This window comes from Aotus nancymaae, unplaced genomic scaffold, assembly GCF_030222135.1.
Source record: "Aotus nancymaae isolate 86718 unplaced genomic scaffold, 86718_ANA_hifiasm-v0.15.2.pri h1tg000076l, whole genome shotgun sequence".
NCBI classification, from domain to species: domain Eukaryota; kingdom Metazoa; phylum Chordata; class Mammalia; order Primates; family Aotidae; genus Aotus; species Aotus nancymaae.
In genome coordinates this window covers 12,547,798-12,572,264 of record NW_026988491.1, presented here as the reverse complement: position 1 = coordinate 12,572,264, position 24,467 = coordinate 12,547,798, and the positions used below count along the sequence as shown (strand labels likewise).

General features: G+C 54.5%; 1 protein-coding gene and 1 long non-coding RNA gene across 6 annotated transcripts; one reads left to right on the top strand and one right to left on the bottom strand.

Annotated features, from left to right (window-relative positions):
- Positions 1–442: 442 nt before the first annotated feature.
- Positions 443–23,459, bottom strand: PICK1 (protein interacting with PRKCA 1). Of its 5 annotated transcripts, XM_021668743.2 has the most exons (14): positions 23,191–23,459; positions 22,494–22,635; positions 18,565–18,662; positions 16,716–16,827; positions 12,455–12,583; positions 9,437–9,503; positions 8,140–8,229; positions 5,955–6,008; positions 5,108–5,170; positions 4,239–4,372; positions 3,759–3,851; positions 2,686–2,736; positions 1,705–1,849; positions 648–1,261 (listed from the first exon to the last, which is right to left on the bottom strand). In XM_021668743.2, exons 3-14 carry the CDS (start codon positions 18,603–18,605, stop codon positions 993–995), a joined length of 1,248 nt encoding a protein of 415 aa, XP_021524418.1. In that variant the 5' UTR covers positions 18,606–18,662; positions 22,494–22,635; positions 23,191–23,459; the 3' UTR covers positions 648–992. The 5 variants fall into 5 exon arrangements, with proteins under 5 accessions (XP_021524416.1, XP_021524417.1, XP_021524415.1 ...); XM_021668741.2 differs by lacking the exons at positions 22,494–22,635; positions 23,191–23,459 and adding an exon at positions 18,930–20,351 and having other exon boundaries at positions 443–1,261; XM_021668742.2 differs by lacking the exons at positions 22,494–22,635; positions 23,191–23,459 and adding an exon at positions 18,977–20,351 and having other exon boundaries at positions 443–1,261.
- On the top strand, positions 7,859–17,712 carry LOC135271243 (uncharacterized). The gene is made up of 2 exons (XR_010339359.1): positions 7,859–8,252; positions 16,393–17,712. It is a non-coding gene; the product is annotated as an uncharacterized LOC135271243 (long non-coding RNA).
- Positions 23,460–24,467: the final 1,008 nt, after the last annotated feature.

Below are 24,467 nucleotides of genomic sequence, written 5' to 3'. Positions count from 1 at the left end.
CCTCTCCCCACAGCCCCTTGGGAACACAGGCACACCTGGAGTCAGCACCCGCCCCTTACTGCCTCCCCGACTTGGGGGCTCAGTCACCCTGACTTAGTGTCTGCCCTCCCCCTCCTCAAAGAAAGGTTTATTTCCTGTTGGAAGCACAGAAAGGTCACAGATTGGTGGGGATGGTGGGGGGGAGCGGACACAAAAGGCTCCACGAAGCAGAAAGCTTTGGAGGCAGGTGGCAAAGTCAGGCGGCAAAGTCAGGCTTTCAGGACAGATCTAAGTCCCACTGTGTCCGGGTCCTGACACGCAGTGTGGCCTTGGGCAAGATGTTTCTCTGTGCCTCAAATCCCCAGCTGTAAGGGGACCAGGGCTAGCCGTGCAGTACTTTGGTGAGGGATAAATGACGCATAGCAAGCGCACTGTCAATAGACTTGTTGGGGGAGTAGATGAGGAGGGTCTGAAGCGCCATCCAGGTTTGTGTTTATTCAATACAGGGCCAGAGCCCAGCCCTCCTCCAGAGAAGTGGCCGAGCTGGGGGAACGAAATAAATAAAGGCCGCGGAGGTGTGATGGGGACGGGCCAGTCTGGGGCGAGGCGAGGGTGTCCAGGCGACATCGGCCCCAGCCCTTGCTGTCCACCCCCGGCCTCGCTCCCCGCAGGCTCCGGGGGTGGTGCGGGTGCCCACAAGGAGCAGGGCCCGGACTCCTGCCGCCTCCAAGCCCTTTTCCTTCCTGCCCTCCCTCTCCTTCCTAAGGCAGGTCCAGAGACCAAGCTCTCCCTCTGGCTGGGGAGGGAAGGGAGGGTGGGGGGTCAGTGTCCAGGTCCCAGGCCATGACCCTGGTGCCTGTCCTGGGCAGGAGCCCAGGTTCACCGTGCGAGGACAGAGGAAAAGGGAGGCAGGCGCCCCAAGCCAGCAGGCCTTTATGCGACGCCCCGCCTCGCTCCCAGGCTCCGTCCTCCCACGCACCCTGCCCCCGGCACCACATCCATCCTTGGGGCACTCAGGAGTCACACCAGCTTCCACCCTTGTCCAAGGGCCCAGCAGCCCCTCGTGTATCCCTGGACGGCTCCGCAGCAGCTGTGTCCTCCTCCTCCTCCTCCTCCTCCCCGTCGGTGAACTCCTCCTGGTTGAGGCTGTAGGCCAGTGTGGTGTGCGCCAGGTCCACCTCGATGGGGAAGACGTCGGCATCCCGAAGCACCGCGTAACAGTCGTTGTAGTACTTGGACATGGTGGACACGAGGCGCTGCAGCTGGAACACGATGTCCTGGACTGGGGTGGGAGGTTGGGGCACAGGCACCAGTCGGCTCTGGCTGCCCACCTCAGGAAGGAGGACACTCTCCCAGCCCGCACAGCCCACCTCTTGCCTCCCCTGTGCTTCCCACTATGGTACTTCCCTGACCCCTCATGCCCTGGCAAGGGGCGGAGGCAGGGGCCGCCCAGCCCGGAAGAACCCAGGCCTCTTAGCTCCCAGTTGAGGGAACGCAGGAGACTGCAGGGTAAATGGATCATGGACCGCAGCCTGTGGAGCCTACATGGCACAGGCCAGCTCCACCCAGGCCGGGCTCCGGGCAGGTGACTGGGCTCCTGCAGGGGCTTCACATCTGGGCCGTGGTCTGGCCCTGAGGCCTCAGGTGAGTCCCTTGCCCCTCTGGGCCTCAGTTTTCCTACCTCTGAAATGGAGAGCGGATGGAGTGGGGAGGGGCGGTGCTCACCGTGCTTCTGGTCCAGCAGCTCCATCTTCTCCAGCACGTCCTTGCGCATCTGGGAGAAGCGGGCGCGAGCCTCCTGGCGGCAGCGCAGGATCAGGCGGTATTCGTAGTTGCCGGTGCTCACCCGGTAGAGGGGCTCGCCTAGGGCCTGGGGTGGGGGTGGGACAGGAGGGCCTGCTCAGGGACAGCCTCGCACTGGAACCGAACCGCCCTTTCAAAGCCACGGTGGTTCCTGAGACCTCACTTCTGAGATTTCAGTGTTCCTTAGAAGCGCTCAGAGATAGCTTTGCAGGGAGGAAAAAGCAACAAAACCCAAACCTTTGCCACATTAAATAAACATTGGCCACAAGATGGATCCCCACAGCAAAAACATCAAAAATTGCCAGGCGCAGTGGCTCACGCCTGTAATCCCAGCACTTTGGGAGGCTGAGACAGACGGATCACGAGGTCAGGAGTTCGAGACCAGCCTGACCAACCCGTCTCTACTAAAAATACAAAAATTAGCCAAGTGTGGTGGCGCGCACCTGTAATCCTGGCTATTCAGAAGGTTCAGGCAGGAGAATCGCTTGAACCCAGAGGCAGAGGTTGCAGTGAGCTGAGATCGAGTCGAGATAGCGCCACTGCACTCCAGCCTGGGCAATGGAGCAAGACTTCATCTCAAAAAAAAAACAAAAAAAAAAAAAACAAAAAAACCCGAAAACTTAAAAGTGCCTCATAGGAGTGAAGAAAATCTGTTTTTTGCTCCAAGAGCCTCACAGACTCTGGAGGGCAGTGTCCTGGGACAGGCAGAGGGAGTGGTTCCACACCAGGTGGCCAGTACCCTGAGGCCCAGAGGGACTGGGGAGGATGGCCCCAAATCTCCAGGAGCAAGAGTCCAGCCAAGTGGCAAAGGTTTGGGTTTCTCCCAGGTTGGCCCAAGCCACCTGCTATCCCTGGCAGACCGGGGTCGGGGGGAAGGTAGGAGCCCCTCCCTCCAGCACTCACGATGCAGCTGTATTCCTCGTCGTCCATCTCCTTCACCTTCAGGCAGTATGACTGTGTGGGACAGGCGAGGTGTCAGAGTGGCTACCCCCACCCCACGTCCCCAGCTCCACCCCCATCACCCACACGCATCCAGGGAGGCTGGCGCAGGTGCTCAAGGAGGCCCAGAGAGGGCAGCAGGCAGCAACTGAGCATGAGGCTGGGGGATGGCCAGGGCCTGAGGCTTCGGTGGCCCAGAGTTTTCCAAACTCAAAGCCCAAGAGATGCTACGGGAAAAAAGGGGTCTGTGGTCAAAGGAGCTTAGGAAGACCCTTGAAAATTCACACTGCACATGGGCCTATCAAAGGCTCCAGTAAGTCCTGCAGCAAAGGAACCTTGGCTTGGTTAATGGAGGATTTTCTCTCAATTCCTATTCCTTTGACCATACAATTATTATTATTACTTTTTTTTTTTTTTTTTTGAGATGGAGTCTTGCTCTGTTGCCCAGGCTGGAGCGCAGTGCCTCGATCTTGGCTCACTGCAACCTCTGCCTCCTGGGTTCAAGCGATTCTCCTGCCTCAGCCTCTGGAGTAGCTGGGACTACAGGTGCACACCACCACCCCCGGCTAATTTTTGTATTTTTAGTAGAGATGGGGTTTCACCATGTTGGTCAGGCTGGACTCAAACTCCTGACCTCGTGATCCACCCACCTCAGCCTCCCAAAGTTCTAGGATTACAGGCGTGACCCACCCTGCCCAGTTGACCACAGAATTATTAAATATAAAACTCACAAAGGTTCACTGGCACCCACTTTACGCTCACTCACCTAGTCTAACCCATTGTTTAAAATCAATAAACAAATCCCGAGGGGTCAGCATGCACAGAGCGAGAGCCGTGCCCACCCAGGCTCTCTGATGCTTCTCTGCGTGGTGGCAGCAGGGCTTTGGCCGCACCTCCTCAGGCCCCTGGTCCCACAGCGCCAGCAGACATGCCGTAGGTTCTGGCCAGCCTTGCTTGCCGAGACATGGCTGATGGAAAAAGGGCAGCTCTCCAGGGTGGGTGCTCACTCCAGCGGCCCGGGCGCCTGGACTACTCACCAGGTACTCAAACTTCACGTCCAGGTACTTCTTGATGGTGAGGCGAGTGTCCGGGATGGCTTTGTTGAGGTACGTGTTCAGGTCTGTCAGCATCTGAAAGAGGGTGGGTGGATGCTGAGGCCCTCACGGCGGTGGGTGCCAGGGTGACGATAAACATCAGTGATGTGTCACCCCTTCTGGTGGACTCGACTGTCAGAGCCAGACAGTGCCCCCCGATGCCTTGTCCCTCCCAAGGATGAGAAGACTAGTGCCAGGCCCAGGGCAAGCTGTGACTCAGTGGCAAGCCAGGGTCAGAAGCCAGCCCAGAGGTCAATGCCAAGGCCCAAGGAGGCGCAGGGACTCACCCACAGTCCACTGTGTGGGTGACTGTGCCAGAGGCTGCACCCAGGCGTTTGGACTCCAGCACAGGTCCCTCTGTCTGCCACACTGTCCCCTCCCTACCCTCACACGCCAAACACACACGTGCTCAACAGGACCTACCGGCTTGATGGTTTTCAGAAGCCGAATGCCGAACTTCTCGATGCTGCGGTGGGCATCGGCAAACTTCACGAAAGCCTCGCTCGCAGCCGGCTGGGGCTCCCGCACCCCAATCACAGAGAACACGTCCCCAAAGGCTGCATGACAAGTTTCCCCTGAAGGCTGCCCCTACCTGACCTCCTAATGAAGAACCAGGGGTTTTGGGGGAGAAGCAGGGCAGGGGGCCTGGCAGGCTGGACGCCAATGTCTGCACAGGGTCTACACCTTCAAGAGAGCTGGTCTAAACCCCCTGAAGGAGCTGAGTCTACACCCAGAGGAAACTGGATTGACACCTCCAACAGCTGGTCTATGCCCCTAAAGTCCTGTGTGTACACACCAAGGGAGTTGACCCTCATTCCCCTGAGGGACGAGTGAGAGAAGCTGGGTCAGGATTTGAGGCGGTGGCTCTGTCTGGGGCAGAGCACTGGTCTGAGTGGAGATACCTGGGTTCTAACACCAGCTCCACCCCTTGGGAGCGGTGTGGCCCTTTCCTCTGCCTAAGCTTCATTTTCCGCAGTAACTGGGGTCAGCTACAGCTGGCCTGCCCAGAGCTACAGGATTGTCAGAAATATAAATAAGCAAAGGCCTGTGCACTGCCAGTGGCAGTGAGGAGACAGGGTGGTGCCTGGATGTCCACGGTTACGGCCCTTAGGAGGCCAGCTGATCCAGATGCTCCCCGCAGGCCCCTATTGCTACATCCCAGCACCTGGGACCAGGACCAGCCCAAAGCTGGCCTGAGGTCAGGCGCTGTGGGTCTGACCCACCTCAGCATGCATGTGAGAGGTCCCAGGGATTGCCCAGGGTCATGCCGCAGGTTTGGGGGATGCCATTACCCCGGTGAGTCTGCGATAGCTCATAAAAGGCCCGTAGGAGGTTCTTGGTGTGTTCCGTCATCCCTGTGGGAGAGATCGAGTGAGGTGGAATAGGGACACATGGTGGGGACTGCACTGGCCCAAGGCAAGGCCTCCAAGTGCCCACCCCACTCGAGGCCTCTGCTTGGCCCTGGTGCCCTGGCTTTGCCCACCGCCCAACCAGGGCCCAGGGGTAAAGGCTCAGTCCAGCCCCACCCATGAGGAGCCTCACCAGACAGGGGCGCCAGGACTTTGTAAGATGCAGGTACATACAGCCTGCTGTGGGCTTTAGCCCTGGGAGAGCATGGGATTCTGGGGGACTCTCACTATGTTTACAGGTGCTATTCTCTGAATTTTTATGGGTATGAGGGTTTTTTTGAGATGAAGTCTTGCTCTATTGCCCAGGCTGGGGTGCAGTGGTGTGATCTTGGCTCTCTGCAACCTCTGCCTCCCTGGTTCAGGTGATTCTCGTGCCTCAGCCTCTTGAGTACTGATTACAGGCACCCGCCACCATCCTTGGCTTATTTTTGTATTTTCAGTAGAGATGAGGTTTCACCATGTTGGCCAGGCTGGTCTCGAATGCCTGACCTCAAGTGATCCACCCGCCTCAGCCTCCCCAAAGTGCTGGGGTTGCAGGTGTGAGCCAACACACCTGGCCCTGGGTTATTTTTAAATTCAGAAGACGTATGTATTCTTAAGAACTCTTAATGCCCGTGGTCCTAGGATTTTGTAGGCTGGCATTCGTAGTGCCAGCACCCCCAATGCCATTCTGCTAAAAGTATGTTCCCTGGGGTAGAGCCAGTGCTGGGACGAGGCTGCCCTCACCCACCTTTGTAGAGCTCGGCGGTCCGCTCCAGTTCCTCTAGCCTCTTAACAAGCCCATCTGTGGGGACCCAGAGAAGAGGGGAGGTCAGCAGGCTCAGAAGCCACAGGAGGCCCAGGGCCAGGTTGGGGAGGGGAGGGGTGGCCCCAGAGGAAAACCAGGATAGGAAAGATCAGGAGTCCGAGGGAGAGGATTTGGCATCTCAGGTCAGCTGGGTTCAAAGGTGTTTTGTAAATGGCAAGGCCTTCCTCATGGCCAGTGGACGGTTCCTGTCTAGCAGGCAAAGCTCCCGCACTTCTACCACAAAGCCTGCTGGCAGCTGGGGAGGAAGGCAGGCAGGGGCCATCGGAATGGAGATGGAGCAGCCAGGCCTCCCAAGCACACAGATGGCTCAGAAGGGGGAATGCAACTTGGGGAGGGAGGGGGAAATTCAGGAAGGCTGAGACAGCTCACACTGAGAAGAGGCCTTGGGGATCATATCCACTGGCTTAACTAGTGTTTCTTGAGCACCTACTATGTGCCAGCCACCAGGTCAAGCTCACTTTGAGCCAAGTCTTGCTCTCAAGGCTCAAAGTCTGGCAGTGGAGCCAGGCCAGTGGCCGGGCAATGAGCAGCAGTGTGACGGTGAGGACTGCAGGGGAGAGGTGGGGCAGTGGCCTCACCTTGAGGAGGAAGCAGATTGCCAGGGACAGGCAGGCATTCCAGATGGAAGGGTGGGCAGAAAGCTAAGGAGCTAAGCTAAGGGCCAGGGCAGAGGCGCATGCCATTTAGTGCTCCTGCTGACCCCGTATGGGACATCCACCCCGAGGAGGATGAGGTAGATGCGCACCTCTCTGCCAGAAGCCACCAGAGAGTAGGGGCCCTGCGTTGGTGGCCTCCTGGCCCAGCCACTCCCCAAGGCAGCAGGGCCTTGCCTTGAACAGCGCCGGCAGCTGCTGACTGAGTCCCCGTGCTACGAGCTGGGCCTGCCGAGGGCTCCCTACACACGTCTTAGTCCCTCCTCAGTCAGCCATGGGACAGGGACAACTCTCTCCACTTCACAGAGAAAACCAAAGGATAGGGAAGCAAGGTGGCCTGCCCAAAGTCACACAGCCACCTGTGGCAGCTGGGTGCTCTCTGCTCCCGGCCTCCTGTGCTGATCCGGGTCAGGGTTTTTGAGCAGAAGAGTGGAGGAACGGAGGCTGTGTTCAGGCCTCTCTGGGCAGGGAGGTGGCTGTGGGACAGGCTGTCAGGGGAGGAAGGGGCACTCTGGAGGTCTTGGGGAGGCTTTGGCCCCTGGTGGCCTCCAGGCCTGGGCGCCCCAGAGCCTTAGAGCGCTGCCAGCCGGCAGGAAAGGAGCCATGTAAGCGCCATGCTGTTGTTTTTAGCTGGGTCATGGGACATCATGACAGCTTCAATTTTAGAAACCCTATTTCAGGCCAGGAAAATTGCAAGGTTTGGGGGGAAAGCACAACAACCAGTTCTGATTTCATCTCAACGGCTGGTAACTACAGTAACAGGGGTTTACAGGCACCAGGAGGCTGGAAATAGCAGGCGCCACTTTTGTACACCATTTGGAATGCGCTCAGACCCCACCCCCACTTCCCCAGCCAATAAAGCCCAGTGCACCCAGCTGAGCCTACAATTTCTACAGGTATTTATATCTACCCCACACGCACACTGCAGAGCTGCTGCTATTTTTAAACTCGGACTGGCGACGGTAGGAGTGGGACTGAGTGTTTTGTTGGCCACCCCAGGGAGGGAAGGTGTGCGCGCATGTGTGCCTGCGTGTGTAAGTGTGCGTGACACGCCTCCCCCCTCGCCTGGGCAGCCACCTCCCAGCCCGGGAGGACAAGGGCAGCAGCGCCACCTCCTGGACAAAGGAGGCGCGAGGTGGGCAGCGAGAGTGCTGGGGTGAGGGGTAAGGGGGCTGAGGGCAGCGGTTGAGGCACCTCCCCACACGGAGTCTGTTTCCCCATCTGTGACCTGAGGGACGCTAGCTAGGAGGACAGCTCAGTTGACAGCTGTGGACACTCCGGGAGCTGGAGAAGCCTCTGGAGATGCGGAGATGGTGACTTCTCAGCTCCACGGGCAGAGGCTGGGTCAGGCCCGTGGGACCCACAGCAGCTTGGTAGGCAGCCATGGTGCCCCTCCCATCTTCCCAGCATGGGCTTGAGTCCCCGGGGCCCAAGCTGGGTGGGAAGGGACTCACCATTGCACAGGATGGCCCGGCTCAGGCCCAGGGCATCTGCGGTCCCTGAACTCATGTTCTCCACCAGCCGGTGCTTGACTTTCTTCAACACTGAAAGGGGAACGAAGGACCTGGTGAGTGTGTGGCTGCCCAGAGCCCATCCCTGCCTCCAGCCTTATCTCCATTCACAGGGAGCACTCCACGGGGGCAAAAGGGCTGCTGGGGGTGGCTCTGAAATGGGGAGTTCCCTGTTCCCTCTGCTTCACAGAGCTGCTGGCAGTCTGGGCAGAGTTCAGCATGAAGTGCTTTGGCCAGGGCCTGCTGCATGAGATTAGCTGGTGTCACTGAGAGCCCAGTGCTGCCCCGGCTCAGTACGGGCTGATGGAAGCCAAGGAGGCCTCTTCCCCTCCTCTGTGCCATATCAGGACCTAGGGTGTCCCACACAAGGGGAAGAGGAGAAGGGGGGCCGCTGGGCTGATTATGTGAAAGCAATGGGCACTATCAATGACCATGAACCTCGGACCCCAGACTCAATTACTGCATATGAGCAGCTCAGTCCTGGGAAGAGACATGTGTTGGAACCAAAGAGTTTTAGAGGAAGCTCCCGGACAGGTCCAGTCTGCCCTGAGTCCCTTGGCCTCTGGCTCTAGGGTGTGGGAGAGGCTTGCTGGACTCGGGAGGCAAGACCTGAGTATGCGCTCACCAGGGGGCTGCAGCGCCCTCTCTGGGTTTCAGGCTGGGATCCGTCATGTGAGGCGGCCAGTCCAGAGGACTCAAAGCTGCTCTCCAGCTCTTAAGTCTTAAAGTTTCTACAGAACCATGGCTCAGCCCTTCTAACAGGAGGGAACTTATCCCAAGGCGTGGACCCTCTGCCCATAGCCTGAGGTCCAGTTCAGATCCAGTCTCCCTGGGAGCTGACGGCAGGAGGGGCAGAAGGAGAGAGGCTGTGCTGGAGGGCATGAGGCACCAGGCCAGGGTTGGGCTGCCCTCCCTTTATGAAGGGCGAGGCCCTGGGCCATGGCGAGCTGAGGCGCTGGCCTGCAAAGGACAACCCTAGGGCAGCAAGGTCCCAGGGGAGGTGGCCGAAGTGGGCAGGTGGGGGTGAAACACAGGACAGTGAGAAACCAGGGACAGACGCAGGGACAGCACTTTGGGTCCTCCCAGGCCTTTCAGATTTGCTTGCTCAGAAGTCAGAGCCCACAGCCATGGACGCTCCTGTCGTCAGGGGGAGGCCAGGGCTGGCTGTGGCCCTTCTCCTTCAGGTGGGGGTCTGTCCAGGGGGGCTGCTGGACACCCGTCACTGCTCGGGCCGGCTTACCAATGTCCAGGGACATGCCCTGCTTGGGGTCCGCCTGCAGCTTGTTGTAGTGGATGGTCACCTCCCCCTGCAAGAGCAGCACACACAGACTTGTGACAGGGCTCCAGGCCTGAGCCCCTTCCCCGGCAGCACTGTTCTGGACTGAGAATCCTAAGTCCAAGGCCAGGTGCAGTGGCTTACGCCTGTAATCCCAACACTTTGGGAGGCTGAGGTGGGCAGATCACTTGAGGTCAGGACTTCAAGACCAGCTTGGGCAACATAGCAGCCCCCTGGTGAGTGCACACCCAGGTCTCTCAGCTCCGGAGTCTAGCAAGCCTCTTACTAAAAACATGAAAATTAGCCAGGCATGGTTGCACATGCCTGTAATCCCAGCTACTCAGGAGGCTGAGGCATCAGAATCACTTGAACGCAGGAGGTGGGGGTTGCAGTGGCCTGAGATTGCGCCACTGGACTCCAGCCTGGGTGACAGAGCAAGATTCTGTCTCAAAAAAAAAAGAATCCTAAGCCCCATTAAGGAACCAGGCTGAGCGCTGTGACATGGCCCCACCTTGTGACCATGTCTGCTCCCAGGTCCCTCCTTTCCCACTCTACGTCCAAGCCCTGGGGAATCAGTGAAGACAGGGCCGACATGGACCCACAGCCTGGTGGTCTCTGATGTCCTGTGCTTCGGCCAGGTCAGACTCTCCTTCTTCCCTCCCCACGCACACCACACTCCACGCCTTTGCCGTGTCATTTCCCTACACCAATTATTCCCTCCTCTGCCCAAACCACCCCCATCCCCAGGAATCCCTCCACTCATTCAACAGATACATCTCAGCACTTGCTCTGTGCCTGGTGCTAGGGCGCCAAGGGGAAGGGGCAGGGGCAGACCCAGACCCCCAAGGCCAATTTGATCCAGGGAATTATGCAAACTGCATTCTAGTGACTGCTCAGGAGACACAGCCTTCTCCCAAGAGGACTTCCCTGAGCACAGGAGGCCACCGTGTTCACTCCCACCCTTGCAAACCAAAAGCCCTTGAACTTGGGACCACATTCCTCCAAATATAAAACAGGATTTAAAAATCAAGTCCCAAAGGGAAACCAAAATGAGTGATGCAATCAGAGTCAGAGGTGGGGTGTGACTCACTCCCCCAAAATGCAACACAGCCGGGCTCAGGGGCCATCCCACACAGAGTAGCTGTAGGCTAATGGCAAGCGGGCTGCAGTGGGAGTCGGACCCGGGCTCCAGTTCAGCTGTGTGACCACAAGCAGGTCACTCCCCCACTCCGACACCTGTAGGATGGGAGAGGAGGCTGGGTGCAGTGGCTCACGCCTGTAATCCCAGCACTCTGGGAGGCCGAGGCGGGCAGATCACCTAAGGTCGGGAGTTTGAGACCAGCCTGACCAAAACAGAGAAACCCCGTCTTTACTAAAAATACAAAAAAGTTAGCCACACGTGGTGGCACATGCCTACAGTCCCAACTACTCGGGAGGGTGAGGCAGGAGAATCACTTGAGGCTGAGGCAGGAGAATCACTTGAGCCTGGGAGGTGGAGGTTGCGGTGAGCCGAGATCTCGCCATTGCACTCCAGCCTGGGCAATAAGAGCAAAACTCCATCTCAAAAAAAATTTAAAAAAAAGATGGGAGAGGAATCCCTGCCCAGCACCCAAACAGGGGAGCTGGGCCCATGCTGCATCACCGTCACCGCTGCGTGCAAACACAAAGCTCTTGTCCTCACAGGCAAACTGAGGGGATGGTGTCACCAAGCCTAAGAGGACAGGGAGGGACCTGGTGAGCAGAGATGGGGAGGGGGGACGGAGCTGCTGAACTGGGCACACACAATTCAACTCTGCCAGATGGAGACCCCCTGCACCTGTTCCCGTGACCAGCTCCTCTGCCTAACAGGTCATGCTGGGGGCAGTGACACCCAGACCATGTGCAGTGGCAGCTGCAGTCTCAGTGAACCTTGTCACTTCCTTTTGTACAACAGAGCTCTGAGTCCCAGCCCCAGACCGATTTGTCCAATGGCTAAAGGGACTGGAATAGGAGAACGTGCAGGATTGGAATCTTCCTCCCTACAGCAAGGAAGGAGAGTAGTGGGGATGACGCAGGAGCAGGGCAGGAGGATAAAGGGAGAGGATGGAGCCGTGGCTGGCCTGGGCTAAGGCAGGAAGGGGGCTGTCAGGGGTGCTAGAACCCGGAGGATGGAAGTGGAGCAGAGGGAGAAAGCTGCAACCCTCGGCCAAGCTCAACTCACAATGGGGACCCTTGCCCCCGCGACTTTTAAACCACCCCATGGCTGTGCACTGCCTCCACATCAGTTCTTTCATAGAACTGGTTTCCTGAGACTTGCTAGCAGCCTCATTGCTAGGAAATGGCAAAGGGGCTGCATGCTCGCCTCCGGAAAGGCCAGGATACTGTCTGCATTCCAGGAGGGAGGGTCCCTGCGGAGAGGCCTGGGCCTGGAGCAGCAGGAGTGGGAGAAAGCGGAGGCAGGCAGCGTGTGACTCTGGTCTGCAGAGGAGATCAGCTGGCGTGGGAGGGGGGTCTCTGGGTGTCTATGAGCCCAAGAGGACGCGCGGGACAAGAAGTTCCTCCAGGAGGGGAAAGGGCGCTCTTCTTTCCCTCTCAGCCCTCCCAGGCCCAGCATGGCCTGGCTGACATTATTGGGTTTCTACTGACCTAGGCAGGATCACCTTGAACTTTTAGCTTCAGCTCCAGCGCTGACTGGGGACACATGGGCTAGCCCTGAGGCATGGTTCCTAGTCTGTCAGCAACCTAGGAGCTCACAGGGACTTTGGGGTCTTGTTGCCCACTCTCTTGCCAAGGTACAGCACAGGTCCTGGAGCATGATTACTATTTACTGAATGGATGAGGGATGGATGAGGGAGGCTGGAGTGTGACCCTGACCCTGATGTGCCAAGGAAGGGGGCAGTGAGGGCTGATTCCCCTTTCCGGGCCTGCTGGGGCCTCTGGCAGCCTGGAGGTCTAGAAGCATGTGTGGCCGCCTCTGGACACTCCCTCTGTAGCAGCCCTTACCTTCACCTCCTGAATCATCTTCGCCACCTCCACCTTAGTTTTCCCTTTGATTGATCTGCCATTGACGCCGGTGATCTCATCACCAGCGGCCACTGTGCCGTCCAAGGCTGCTGGGGTATTGTCAAATACCTGTGTGTGCAGAAAGAGAGCGGTGGGGAGAAACGGAGGACTGAGATGCAGCCCGAGAAGACACCCCAACCACTGCCCGGCTCTGCCTTCCACTCTACCCTCTGCTCTTGTTTTTTGAGAAAGGGTCTCACCCACCTGGGCTGGAGTGCATGGCATGATCACAGCTCACAGTAGCATTGAACTCCTGTGCTCCGGCAATCCTCTTGCCTCACATAGATAGTCAAATGACTTTTGACAATGGTGTCAAGAATGTTCAATGGGAAAGGACAGTCATTTCAACAACCGTATGTGAAAAACGAAGTTGACACTTAACCTAACACCATATATAAAAATTAACTCAAGGCCAGACGCAGTGGCTCATGCCTGTAATCCCAGCACTTTGGGAGGCCAAGGCAGGTGGATCACCTGAGGTCAGGAGTTCGAGACTAGCCTGGCCAAAATGGCAAAACCCTGTCTCTACTAAAAATACAAAAATTAGCTGGGCATGGTGGTGGGTGCCTATAGTCCCAGCTACTCAGGAGGCTGAGGCAGGAGAATTGCTTGAACCCGGGAGGTGGAAGTTGCAGTGAGCTGAGATTGTGCCACTGCACTCCAGCCTGGGCAACAGAACAAGACTCTGTCTCAAAATAATAATAATAATAATAATAATAATAATAATTAACTCGAAATCGATCGCAACTCACTGCAACCTCTGCCCTCCAGGTTCAAGTGATTCTCCTGCCTCAGCCTCCCAATTAGCTGGGATTACAGGCACATGCCACCACGCCCAGCTAATTTCTGTATTTTAGTAGAGACAGGGTTTCACTATGTTGGCCAGACTGGTCTCGAACTCCTGACTTCAAGTGATCTGCCCGCCTCAGCCTTCCAAAGTGCTGGGATTACAAGCGTGAGCCACCGCGCCCAGCCCCATCTTCTTCAGTCTGTTTTCCACCCTGTAGCCTCTCCCCCTTGTGCCCTCCTCCTGCCCCTCTTCTTTGGATTCCCCCATCTCAGGGGTCCCTCTCTTGGTCTACTGCCCTGTCTCCTGTGGAGTGAGTTGAGATAATACCACTGCACTCCAGCCTGGTGACAGAGCAAGACTTCATTTCATTTCAAAAAAAAAAAAAAGAAGAAGGTGGGAAACTGGAAAACATACTGAGAAAACAAGAAGGGCAATGAAAAAACAAAACAGGAAATTACCCCCACCCTCTCAAAAAGAAGAAAAGGCCGAATAGAGAAAAGAAACAGAATCCTCAGAAAGTTAAACATTGAGCTGTTTCGACTAGAATGAGAGCTCCGCAAAGGTGGGGTCTTTGTTTGCCTCACTTTCTTGTCCCTAGTGCCCACAACAAAGCCTAGCCAGGCACTTGGAAAGATGTCCTGAACAAAGTCTCCGTTGTACTAATATTAATTTAGCCAAAAATGGAAAAATAACTATGTTGGAAAGGTGGAATGAGAGGAAACAGACTGGTCATGGAAAGAACTGAATTCTCATCTACCAGGTGAGGCAAAGGCAATAGATATTTACAAATGACAGATCAAGAAATAACAGGATAAGCCAGGCAAGGTGGCTCATGCCTGTAAGCCCAGCACTTTGAGAGGCCAAGGCTGGTGGATCACTTGAACCCAGGAGTTCGAGATAAACCTGGGCAAAACCCCATCTCTACAAAAAATACAAAAAAATCAGCTGGGTGTGGTGGCACCTGCCTGTAATCCCCAGCTACTTGGAGGCTGAGGTGGGAGAATCACCTAAGTCTGAGGAGGTTGAGGCTGCAGTGAGCCATGATTGAACCACTGTGCTCCAGCCTGGGCAACAGAGTGAGACCCTGACTCAAAAAGATAATAACAGGATAAGCGTCCTACTGAGAAAAACGAAAGCTCACGCATGAAGAAACAGTGAAAGCCGGGTGAGGTGCACAGGGGAAGGGCAGTGGATTGCTATTATTTGACACAGGGCTTTTAATGCTCTTGACTTGCTAGAAGCAAGTTACATGGCACTTTGATAAAAACAAAACTGAATCCAAAAAAATCAGTTCTATTATTTTATTGGCCAGTGGTTCACACCTGTAATCCCAGCACCTTGGGAGGCTGAGGTAGGCAGAATCGCTTGAGGCCAGGAGTTTGAGACTAGCCTAGCCAACATAGCTAAACCCTGTCTCTCCTAAAAATACAAAAATTAGTCGGGCATGGTGGCATACGCCTGTAATACCAGCTACTCAAGGGGCTGAGGCATAAGAATTGCTTGAATCCAGGAGGCAGAGGTTGCAGTGAGCTGAGATCACACCATTGCACTCTAGCCTGGGTGACACAGTGAGACTCTGTCTCAAAAAAACAAAAAATCAACTCTACTATTTTATAATGTGTGTTCATTCTAAGCAAACCTGTCCCCGAGGTAGGGAGAGGGAGGTGGCGAGAGGCTGAGCAGGCACATGGCCAGGAGGCCAGGCCTAGGGAAGGCCTTGCTAATGCCTCCTGGGTCACAGGAGGCCGAATGGCTCATGAAGGAGGCAGCATGTGAGCAGAAGCAAGACCAGGCCAATCTGGGAATCTGTCTTCGAGGCCTAGAAGCAACTCCTTAGCAAGATCCTCACAGAGGCCAGTTTCCCATCTGCCACCAGCAGCTACCCAGCTGAGAGGGTTAGAACAAGTCTTCCCAAGCCTACAGCAAGGTCACTGATTTTGATGAGCCACACAGTGAAGGAGGCCTCACAGCAGGCCGGTCCCCACTCCTGAGTTACAGTGCACAGAATATCACCAGCGCAGCTTCCTCTGCAAGGGACACAAGAGTGTGCCTTACCACTGGCAGAGCCTCTGGGAAAATGTACAGCTGCCTGAAAAATAACAGCAGCTATTGCTTAATGCATGTTTTTGTTTTTGGTTTTTTTTTTGAGACAGGGTCTCACTCTGTTAACCAGGCTAGAGTAAGTACAGTGGCATGATTTCAGCTCACTGCAACCTCTACCTTCCAGGTTCAAGCACTTCTCCTGCCTCAGCCTCCCTAGCAGCTGGGACTACAGGTGTGCAGCACCATGCCCAGTTAATTTTTTGTCTTTTTAGTAGAGACAGGGTTTCACCACGTTGGCCAGGCTGGTCTCAAACTCCTGACCTCAGGTGAACCACCTGCCTTGACCTCCCAAGTGTTGGGATTACAGGTGTGAGCCACTGCACCTGGTCAATGCACATTTCCAGGCTTTTCTTGTTTTTGTTTTGTTTTGTTTTTGAGATGGAGTCTTGCTCTATGGTCAGGCTGGAGTGCAATGGTGTGATCTCAACTCGCTGCAACCTCCACCTTCTGGGTTCAAGCAATTCTCCTGCCTCAGCCTCCAGAGTAGCTGGGAATACAGGCACCCGCCACCATGCCCGGCCGATTTTTGTATTTTTAGTAGAGACAGGGTTTCATTATGTTGGCCAGGCTGGTCTCGAACTCTTGACCTCATGATCTGCCCGCCTTGGCCTCCCAAAGTGCTGGGATCACAGGCGTGAGCCACTGTGCCCGGCCAATGAACGTTTCTTAAGTGCTAGTGTGTTATGTCGTTTTGTTGACTTTTCACAAGAACCCAAAGACGCTCATGTCTACATGTTTTAAAACCCCACTTTCTAGGTGATGAAACTGAGGCCCAAAGAGGTTAAGTGACTTGCTAGTAAGTAGGGAAGAAGCTTGTATTTGACCTCAGGCCATTATTTCATAGAGTTCCTATGACACTTCATTTGCTAGAACCCAAGCCTGATGCTTTTGTTGATTCAATAGTCAATTTCTTTTTTTATCTAATTTTTTTTTCTTTTTTTAACTTGGGTTGTCACCAAGATTTAATAGTCAATTTCTATTGCAGGTCCACTATGCGTCAGGCACTGTACCTGGTGCTAACTGCAGCGAAAAGGCAAACCAGGACAGTGTCCTCAGTGCAAAGAGTCTACTCTCCTAGACAGAGGACAAATAACAAGTAATAAGCGCCGAGAAGGAAAAGAACAGAGGGACACAGGGAAGAAGATGGGCCAGATCAATGCAGCGTAGATGGTCAGAAAGCCCCTCGGAGAGGGTCAGACCTCAAGAATGAGAAGGAGTCAGCTATACAGCGTGGAGAAATGAACCTGCCTTTGTCATGCCCAAGTAGGGATGTATCTTGTGTCCCCCTCCCTCCAAAGCACCCAATACCTGGACGATATAGAGGCAGGGACAGTACTGGGCCCCTCCTCCAATGCTGATTCCAATCAGGTTCTGAGCATCCTTCTGCAGGGTCACCTTCCCAGGCACAGTCGGGATTCCGCTAGAAAGAAAAGCAAGCGAGGCTGACTCTCCTGAAGGAAGGATGACTGGAGGGGGTGGGCCCCTCAAAACTGCTGAGGGGCTCCATTGGCTGCCCAGCTTTTTCTCTCCCTCCCTTGGATAAAACAATAGCACTTTGTGCTGAAACATGCACAGTTCTTGGAGTTCTGCAGACGTGGGATCAAACCCCATCAAATCTGCCATTTATCAGCTATGGGACTTGGTTTTCTTTTTTTTGAGACGGAGTTTCGGTCTTGTTGCCCAGGCTGGAGTGCAATGGCACTATCTTGGCTCACTGCAACCTCTGACTCACTGGTTCAAGCAATTCTCCTGCCTCAGCCTCACAAGTAGCTAGGATTACAGTTACAGGTGCCCACCACCACGCCCGGCTAATTTTTTGTATTGTTTTATCATTATTATTATTTTTAAAGACAGGATTTCACCATGTTGGTCAGGATGGTCTCGAACTCCTGACCTCAGGTGTTGCATCCGTCTTGCCCTCCCAAAGTGCTGGGATTACAGGCGTGAGCCACTGCACCTGGCCAGCTATGGAACTTGGGTAAGTTACCATCTGTGCATCTCAATTTCCTCATCCATAAAATGGGGATGAGCACCCTTATCCAAGTTCTTTTAACCATGCATAGAGGCCACTAACAGCAACCCAATCCACAGCAGACACTCCATAAAAATAGGTCCCCCTTCCCTTTCATTCATTGGATCTCTGCGATTTGAGACAGGTTCTGACCTTGTTACCTTATCAAGCATCTAGGGAATATGATGGCCACCTGCTCCAAGGAGTCTTCCCCTGTTAAACTATCCACCTCCCACCTCCTCAATTACCTCTCAGTTTCCACTATAAACTAGCATTGACTGGTGTTTCATGGTAGGTACTTGCGCTGATTCACTTATTCATTTAAAAAACATTTGCTGGCCGGGCGCGGTGGCTCAAGCCTGTAATCCCAGCACTTTGGGAGGCCGAGGCGGGTGGATCACGAGGTCAAGAGATCGAGACCATCCTGGTCAACATGGTGAAACCCCGTCTCTACTAATACAAAAAATTAGCTGGGCACGGTGGTGCGTGCCTGTAATCCCAGCTACTCAGGAGGCTGAGGCAGGAGAATTGCCTGAACCCAGGAGGCGGAGGTTGCGGTGAGCCGAGATCGCGCCATGGCACTCCAGCCTGGGTAACAAGAGCGAAACTCCGTCTCAAAAAAAAAAAAAAAAAAAAAAAAAAAACATTTGCTACCAACCTACTGACATCAAGCCCCTTACTAAGTGCTGAGCACAGAGAAAGGCATTGCACTCACTCCATGATCCGAAAGAGGATACATTCTAATGGGAAGACAAATCTAATTTTTGAAAATCTACTAATAACCTATGTTGGGAAGGAAGGTATGTCTACAACATTCCTATTCAACCTTCAAAACCTGGCTCAACTGCCACCTTTTCCATGAAGCTTTCCTTGATCACCCCAGCAGAAGCACTGCTCCATCTGCTTTCTCTCCTTGTCACCAAGTCATGCTAATAGTGCCCTTATGGAACTGAGCTGTGATTATCCCTTTAACTGTCCACAGCCCCCTACAAATAGTGAGGTCCTGGAAGAGCAGGGTGCATTGCTGCTTCAGTACAACACATGATCCACCGCTGAGAAGCAAGGGTTTGTGGGACTGGAAAGTCCAGGGAAATAAGGGACTTGGAGTTCCTATGCTCCTGGAACTTGGGGAAATAAAATACTCACAGTTTATCCTCTTCGATGTCATAATCCAAGTCTGCAAACATGGTTCCGAGAGTTGGAGCGGGCTGGCTAACTGCCCAGCTCGGTAGGGGAATGGGGAACTGGATCCGGGAGAGAAAGGAGCATAGGATTTAGGGAACTGAAGTGCCTAAATGTCAACACCACCCCTTCCTCCACCACCCTTATACGGGACAGCAGGGCCCTCTTCTTCCCCTCTGGAGTGGGATGGGGCAGTCTCCGGGTCGGGGGGGCTGGGTAGGTGATTCTTACTAGGTACAAGGGGGGACTCCAGGCCAGGATGATGGGCTCAGATCCCAGAGCCCAACCCAAGGGTCTCCAGGCCCTGGGGAGCTGCCTCTGTTGCTCACCGGAAGCGTTAGTGCCGGGTTCGGGCCAGGCTGGTACCTGAACCCACCTGCCGTTCCACCTGGCGGTGGCCGCGACTATCACGTCACTTCCGGCAAGACGCGGAAGTCCCGCCTTTTCCCCGTTGAGTGTTTGCCCCAATCCCTGCAAACAATCCTTCCCTCACCCGCTCCCGGGACTCTCGGAACCAAGAACAAGAACAAGTATTGGCAGAGGCTCGCTGTTAGTAGGAACAAGCGGAAACAGAGGAAAAGTCTGGACAGGCTGACAGCGTCTAACCCCGCCCTTTGCCCTGCCGCCGCCGCCATCTTGGGAAGGGCAGGGTTTGTCCCAGCTTCCTCAGCGGCACTCAGGGGCCGGCGCCGGCCCGGCGGTTGCCAGGGCGACGAAAGCATCTCTGAGCAGGGGTTACCTCCGGCGAGGCTCAGTGGAGTATAAACCCCGAGACCTGCCCTTTCACCCCTTAACCACCTGGGCCTGTGACTCCCCTACTAGAATGGCCCTTTGAGGTCCCAGCCCATCCCGGTTTCGGAGGCGAGGAAACTTAAGTGCCAAAGAGCGGGGAGTGATTTTGTGCAGAGCCACACGCAGTTGGTGTAAGATCTGGATCGTGGCCCCGAAACTCCCGCCGCCTAGTCTAGGGATCTTTGAACATCCGAACACTAAGCAGAGAGCCAGGAGTGGTGTATCCAGTGGATCTTGCTATTAAGGACAGATTGGACATGCCCCCTTCCCTATATGTGCTTGAGTTTCCCCATATGTAAACTAAGGCCATATGGTCAATGCTTTCTATGGTATATGGTTAAAGATTTCTCACCCCCCCCCACCTCCTTCCTTAGTCCTGAGGAGCAGCCACCCTGGGGTCCCACGGAGGGTCACGGCCCCCATGTACCTGAGGCTCGAGAAACGTCATCAGTGCTCCCCTGTCGAAGCTCTCTCTAGCCTCTGCTACCACTGCTATTGTGTAAAGTGGATTCCCTGGGGGAGGCTGGATCTCCCAGAGCCACAGCCAGGCCTCCACCTCATCGCAACAGCACGGGGCCAGGGCCATCCAGCGGGCTTCCCTAGCTGCCCCAGAGGCCACAGAGGAAAGATGCAGAAGGATGGATATCCACATATCCCACGGGCGATGGAAGCCCCACCCTACTCTCTCCTTAGGGAGCCAATCTGAGTCTGGACAGATGTGTAGAATGCTGTGATAGTAACAGCCTTTCCACGTGTCCACTGCTCTCCAGTCAGATCACTTTCACAGGATTTTCAAGCTCACCACCACCCTGTGAGGAGAGACCAAGTCTTGCCAGCCACATTGTGCAGGCAAGGAAACTGAGGCCCGGAGAAGTCTCTTCCTCTGGTATCATAGCGGCAGGGCTAGGGCTGGGACAACCAAGCTCTGTTTCCAGGCCAGAATTTTGGTTTTAAAAAGCAGCAGTCTAAGGCCAGGCATGGTGGCTCATACCTGTAATGTCAGCACTTCAGGAGGCCCAGGCGCACAGATCATCTGAGGTCAGGAGTTTGACACCAGCCTGACCAACATGGAGAAACCTCGTCTCTACTAAAAATACAAAAATTTGCCAGGTGTGGTGGTGCGCCTGTGATCCCAGCTACTTAGGAGCCTGATAAAGGAGAATCACTTGAACCTGGGAGAGGGAGGTTGCAGTGAGCTGAGATCAGGCCATTGCACTCCAGCGTGGGCAACAGAGCAAGACTCCATCTCAAACAAAATAAAACAAAAACAAAAACAAAAAGCAGCAGTCTCCAAACCCAGGTGTTTTACATGGACTGTGGTGCGTCAGGCCCATGACCATGCTAGCTCAAGCCCAGGCTCTGCCATTTTGTAGCTGGGAGATCTTGGGTGAGTCACTGTCTGACTCTGAGTCTCGGGTACCTGTAGAATGGGGAAATGATGCCTGCCACCAGGTGTTTGTGTAAGTCAAGATTAAAAGGAGAGGCCAGGTGAGGTGGCTTATGCCTGTAATCCCAGCCAGCACTTTGGGAGGCCAAGGCACGTGGATCATGAGGTCAGGAGCTCAAGACCTGCCTGGCCAACATGGCAAAACCCCATCTCTACTAAAAACACAAAAATTAGCTGGGCATGGTGGCACGCTTCTGTAATCCCAGCTACTAAGGAGGTTGAGGCAGGAGAATCACTTGAACCCTGGGTAGCAGGAGTTGCAGTGAGCCGGGATTTCACCACTGCACTCCAGCCTGGGTGATAGAGCGAGACTCCATCTCAAAAAAAAAAAAAAAGATTAAAAGGAGAAAAGGTGTGAGTGCTTTGTGACCAATTTGCATGGCACAGCTGTCACTCTGACCTCAAAACCCCCTACCCACTCTGGCCCCTCTTCCCAGGTAGGGGCAAGATGCCCCTTTTTTCTGCTTCATCCCTTACCTCCAGGCCCCGATCTAATTTGCCTCCTCCTGGCAGTCTTAGCAGACAAGCTTAGCTCATATATCTTGCTCCCTTTCTGAGCTCCTATTTGCTCTTTGAATCATTCATTCAGCAATTTGCTATGTATTGGCCTTATGAAATCTCTCCATGGTTTTCCTGAGCCAATTCTGCAATGATTAATTTATTTCATGTTTGTATTTTGTCTGGAAAGGTTTTTTCTCCTTTAAATTTGGGGCTTAGAGCTCGTATCTTGACAAATTATAAAATGCTTCTCCCTGGCCCTCTTTTTATTGTGTTCTCTTTCTCTACTTTTTTTTTTTTGAGACAGAGTCTTGCTCTTTTGCCCAGGCTGGAGTGCAGTGGCACAATCTCAGCTGACTGCAACCTTTGCCTCCTGGGCAAAGAGATTCTCCTGCCTCAGCCTCCTGAGTAGCTGGGACTACAGGCACCTGCCACCACACTCAGCTATTTTTTTTTTTTTTTTTAAGACAGAGTCTCACTCTTATTGCCCAGGCTGGAGTGCAAATGGCGAGATCTTGGCTCACTGCAACCTCTGCCTCCTAGAGTCAAGTGATTTTCCTGCCTCAGCAGCCTCCCGAGAGGCTGGGACGATAGGCGCCCACCACCACACCTGGCTAATTTTTTGTATTATTAGTAGAGACAAGGTTTCACCATGTTGACCAGGCTGGTCTTGAACTCCTGACCTCAGGTGATCCACTCACCTTGGCTTCCCAAAGTGCTGGGATTACAGGAGTGAGCCACTGCACCCGGCCTAATTTTTTAATTTTTAGTAGAGACAGGGTTTTACCATGTTGGCCAGACTGATCTCAATCTCCTGACCTCAGGTGATCCACCTGCCTCAGCCTCCCAAAGTACTAGGATTACAGGTGTAAGCCACCTCGGCCGGCCTCTTTCTCTACTGACTTTCTAATCCCTGGCACTCCCACTTTCCATAGGATACTTGGAATCCATCAACAGGTGTCATTGTGACAAACAAGAAAAAGAAAATTGGATTGCTTTGTAATACCTGTTGGTGTGAAAATGTCATGACCCGCTTAGCTTTTCTAGCAGAGGGGGCACCTGAATCAGCCCGCACAGAACAGGAACATGCCCCAGTCAATTTAGCGGGTCTGGTTGGGACCAGGAATCTATTTGAGAAAAAAGAAAGTTCAAGTACCTTATTCTGTCACCCAAGTAAGCACTTCTTGTCTTTCCAGCTAGACAGGAAGTCCCTGGTGGGGGTGAGGGAGGTGCCTTGTTTTGCTCTTCTCTGAATCGTGCACGGTGTCCAGCACAATACCTGGCCGCAAATCCAGTGCCTGCAGAAATAGCTGCGGCTTTAGTATGAGATGAGGCTTTCTCTGGGTCCAGGAGGAGAGGACTTGGATGGGCAGAGGGATCAAGAGGGTTGGATGTCTCAGGGAGGAGATGGCCAGAACAGGGATGGTGGCAGTGACCCGAGTTTCCTCCACAGGGCTGGAGTCACCAGGCTGTGTCTAGGTTCTGAACTTTGGTTTTGGAAAAACAGCATTCTTCAAATCCAACAGCTGTAACAGAGACTGGAGCTCCCGCAGCCCAGGGTGGCTCCAGCTCAAATCCCAGCTCTGCTCTTTTAGCTGGAGGACCCTGGACAAGTCACCCTTTGTCTCTGAGCCTTGGTGTCTGTAGAGTGAGGATGATGATCCTCCCAAGACAGTAGTTAAAAAGAGGAAGACAGGCTGGGAGTGGTGGCTCACGCCTGTAATCCCAGAACTTTCGGAGGCCGAGGCAGGCAAATCACCTGATGTCAGGAGTTCAAGACCAACCTGGCCAACATGGCGAAACCCCGTCTCTACTAAAAATATAGAAAATTAGCTGGGCATGGTGGCACATACCTGTAGTCCCAGCTACTTAGGAGGCTGAGGCATGAGAATTGCTTGAACGCAGGAGGCAGAGGTTGGAGTGAGCCAAGATCGCGCCACTGCATTCCAGCCTGGACAACAGAGTGAGACTCCATCTCAAAAAACAGATAAATAAATTAAAAGGGGAAGACAAAAAAGGAGAGCCATGTGTGAAAATGTTTGGTGAATGATTCACATAGCACAGATGTCAGAGGTTTTTATGGTCCTTTATAGTTACTTTGCTGAAACCCTGCAGAGAGCGGGGCCGATGGTACATTTATAGGACCCTAAGATGCTCAGGCCTCTGCATCGGACTTGGCTGGGAAGTGTCTTAAATGCAGATTCCTGGGCTCCGGCTCAGACATGTGGGATCAGAATCTCTGGGGAAGGGGAGGGCTTGGGGACTGCACTTCACAACGCTCTGCAGGTCATGCCAGTGCCTCCCGAGGACCACTGCATCAGAGGCTGTGAGCATGCAGTGTCTGTGCACACTCGGGTGGGCCTGTGCAAGGCACCAGCAATCCCTGCCCCGGGGCCTCACCACCCCCAATAATCCAGGGTGTTTCGTGGACCCAGAGAAGGGGCTCCTGCCCAACCAAAGGCCAGCAAGGGCTTCCTGCAGGAGGTGCTGGTGACGCCCAGGCTGAGAAGAGGGAAAGGTGCAAAGGCTTCCCGGGGTTCCCGGGGCAGGTGGTGGAAGGGACAAGGCAGAGTCCCAGTCCCCAGGGAATCATAGTCTGGCAAGGGAGACACTGGGGGGCAGCGACTGGCAAGGGCCTCGGAGGGGAGTCCCTCCAAATTTCCACCCCGGTGGTTCCCAGTCTCAGATTCAACCCACAAGGGCTGGCGCTGCCGCCCACATTCCTGTGGAAGTGCTGCCACCTGGTGGCCATTAGGAGAAACAGCTCCTGGAGCTCGCGGCCAGCCACAGAGCCCCCAGCTTTCCACACCTGCCACTGCTGACTCAGGGCTGCGGGGAGCTCACAGGTCCGTACACTTTGTGGACGACGGGTGAGCTGGTCTTGCGCACGTCGAGCTGTGCCTGGCTTCCCCCTTTGCAGCCACCGCTGTCTCCCAACTCCAGGCCTGTAATCCACCCTACTTAAAGGTCCAGAAGCTGGAGTGGGTTGCTGGAATTCAGCTCAGTTCGTCGTCAGCAGGGAGATTTAGAGTGTGGGCTTTCAGGTCAAGCAGACCACAGTGACCCTGGCAGCTAAAGCTGGGCACCTCCTATGCACAGGCCCAGTACTGAGCCGTGTGGTGGTCCCACA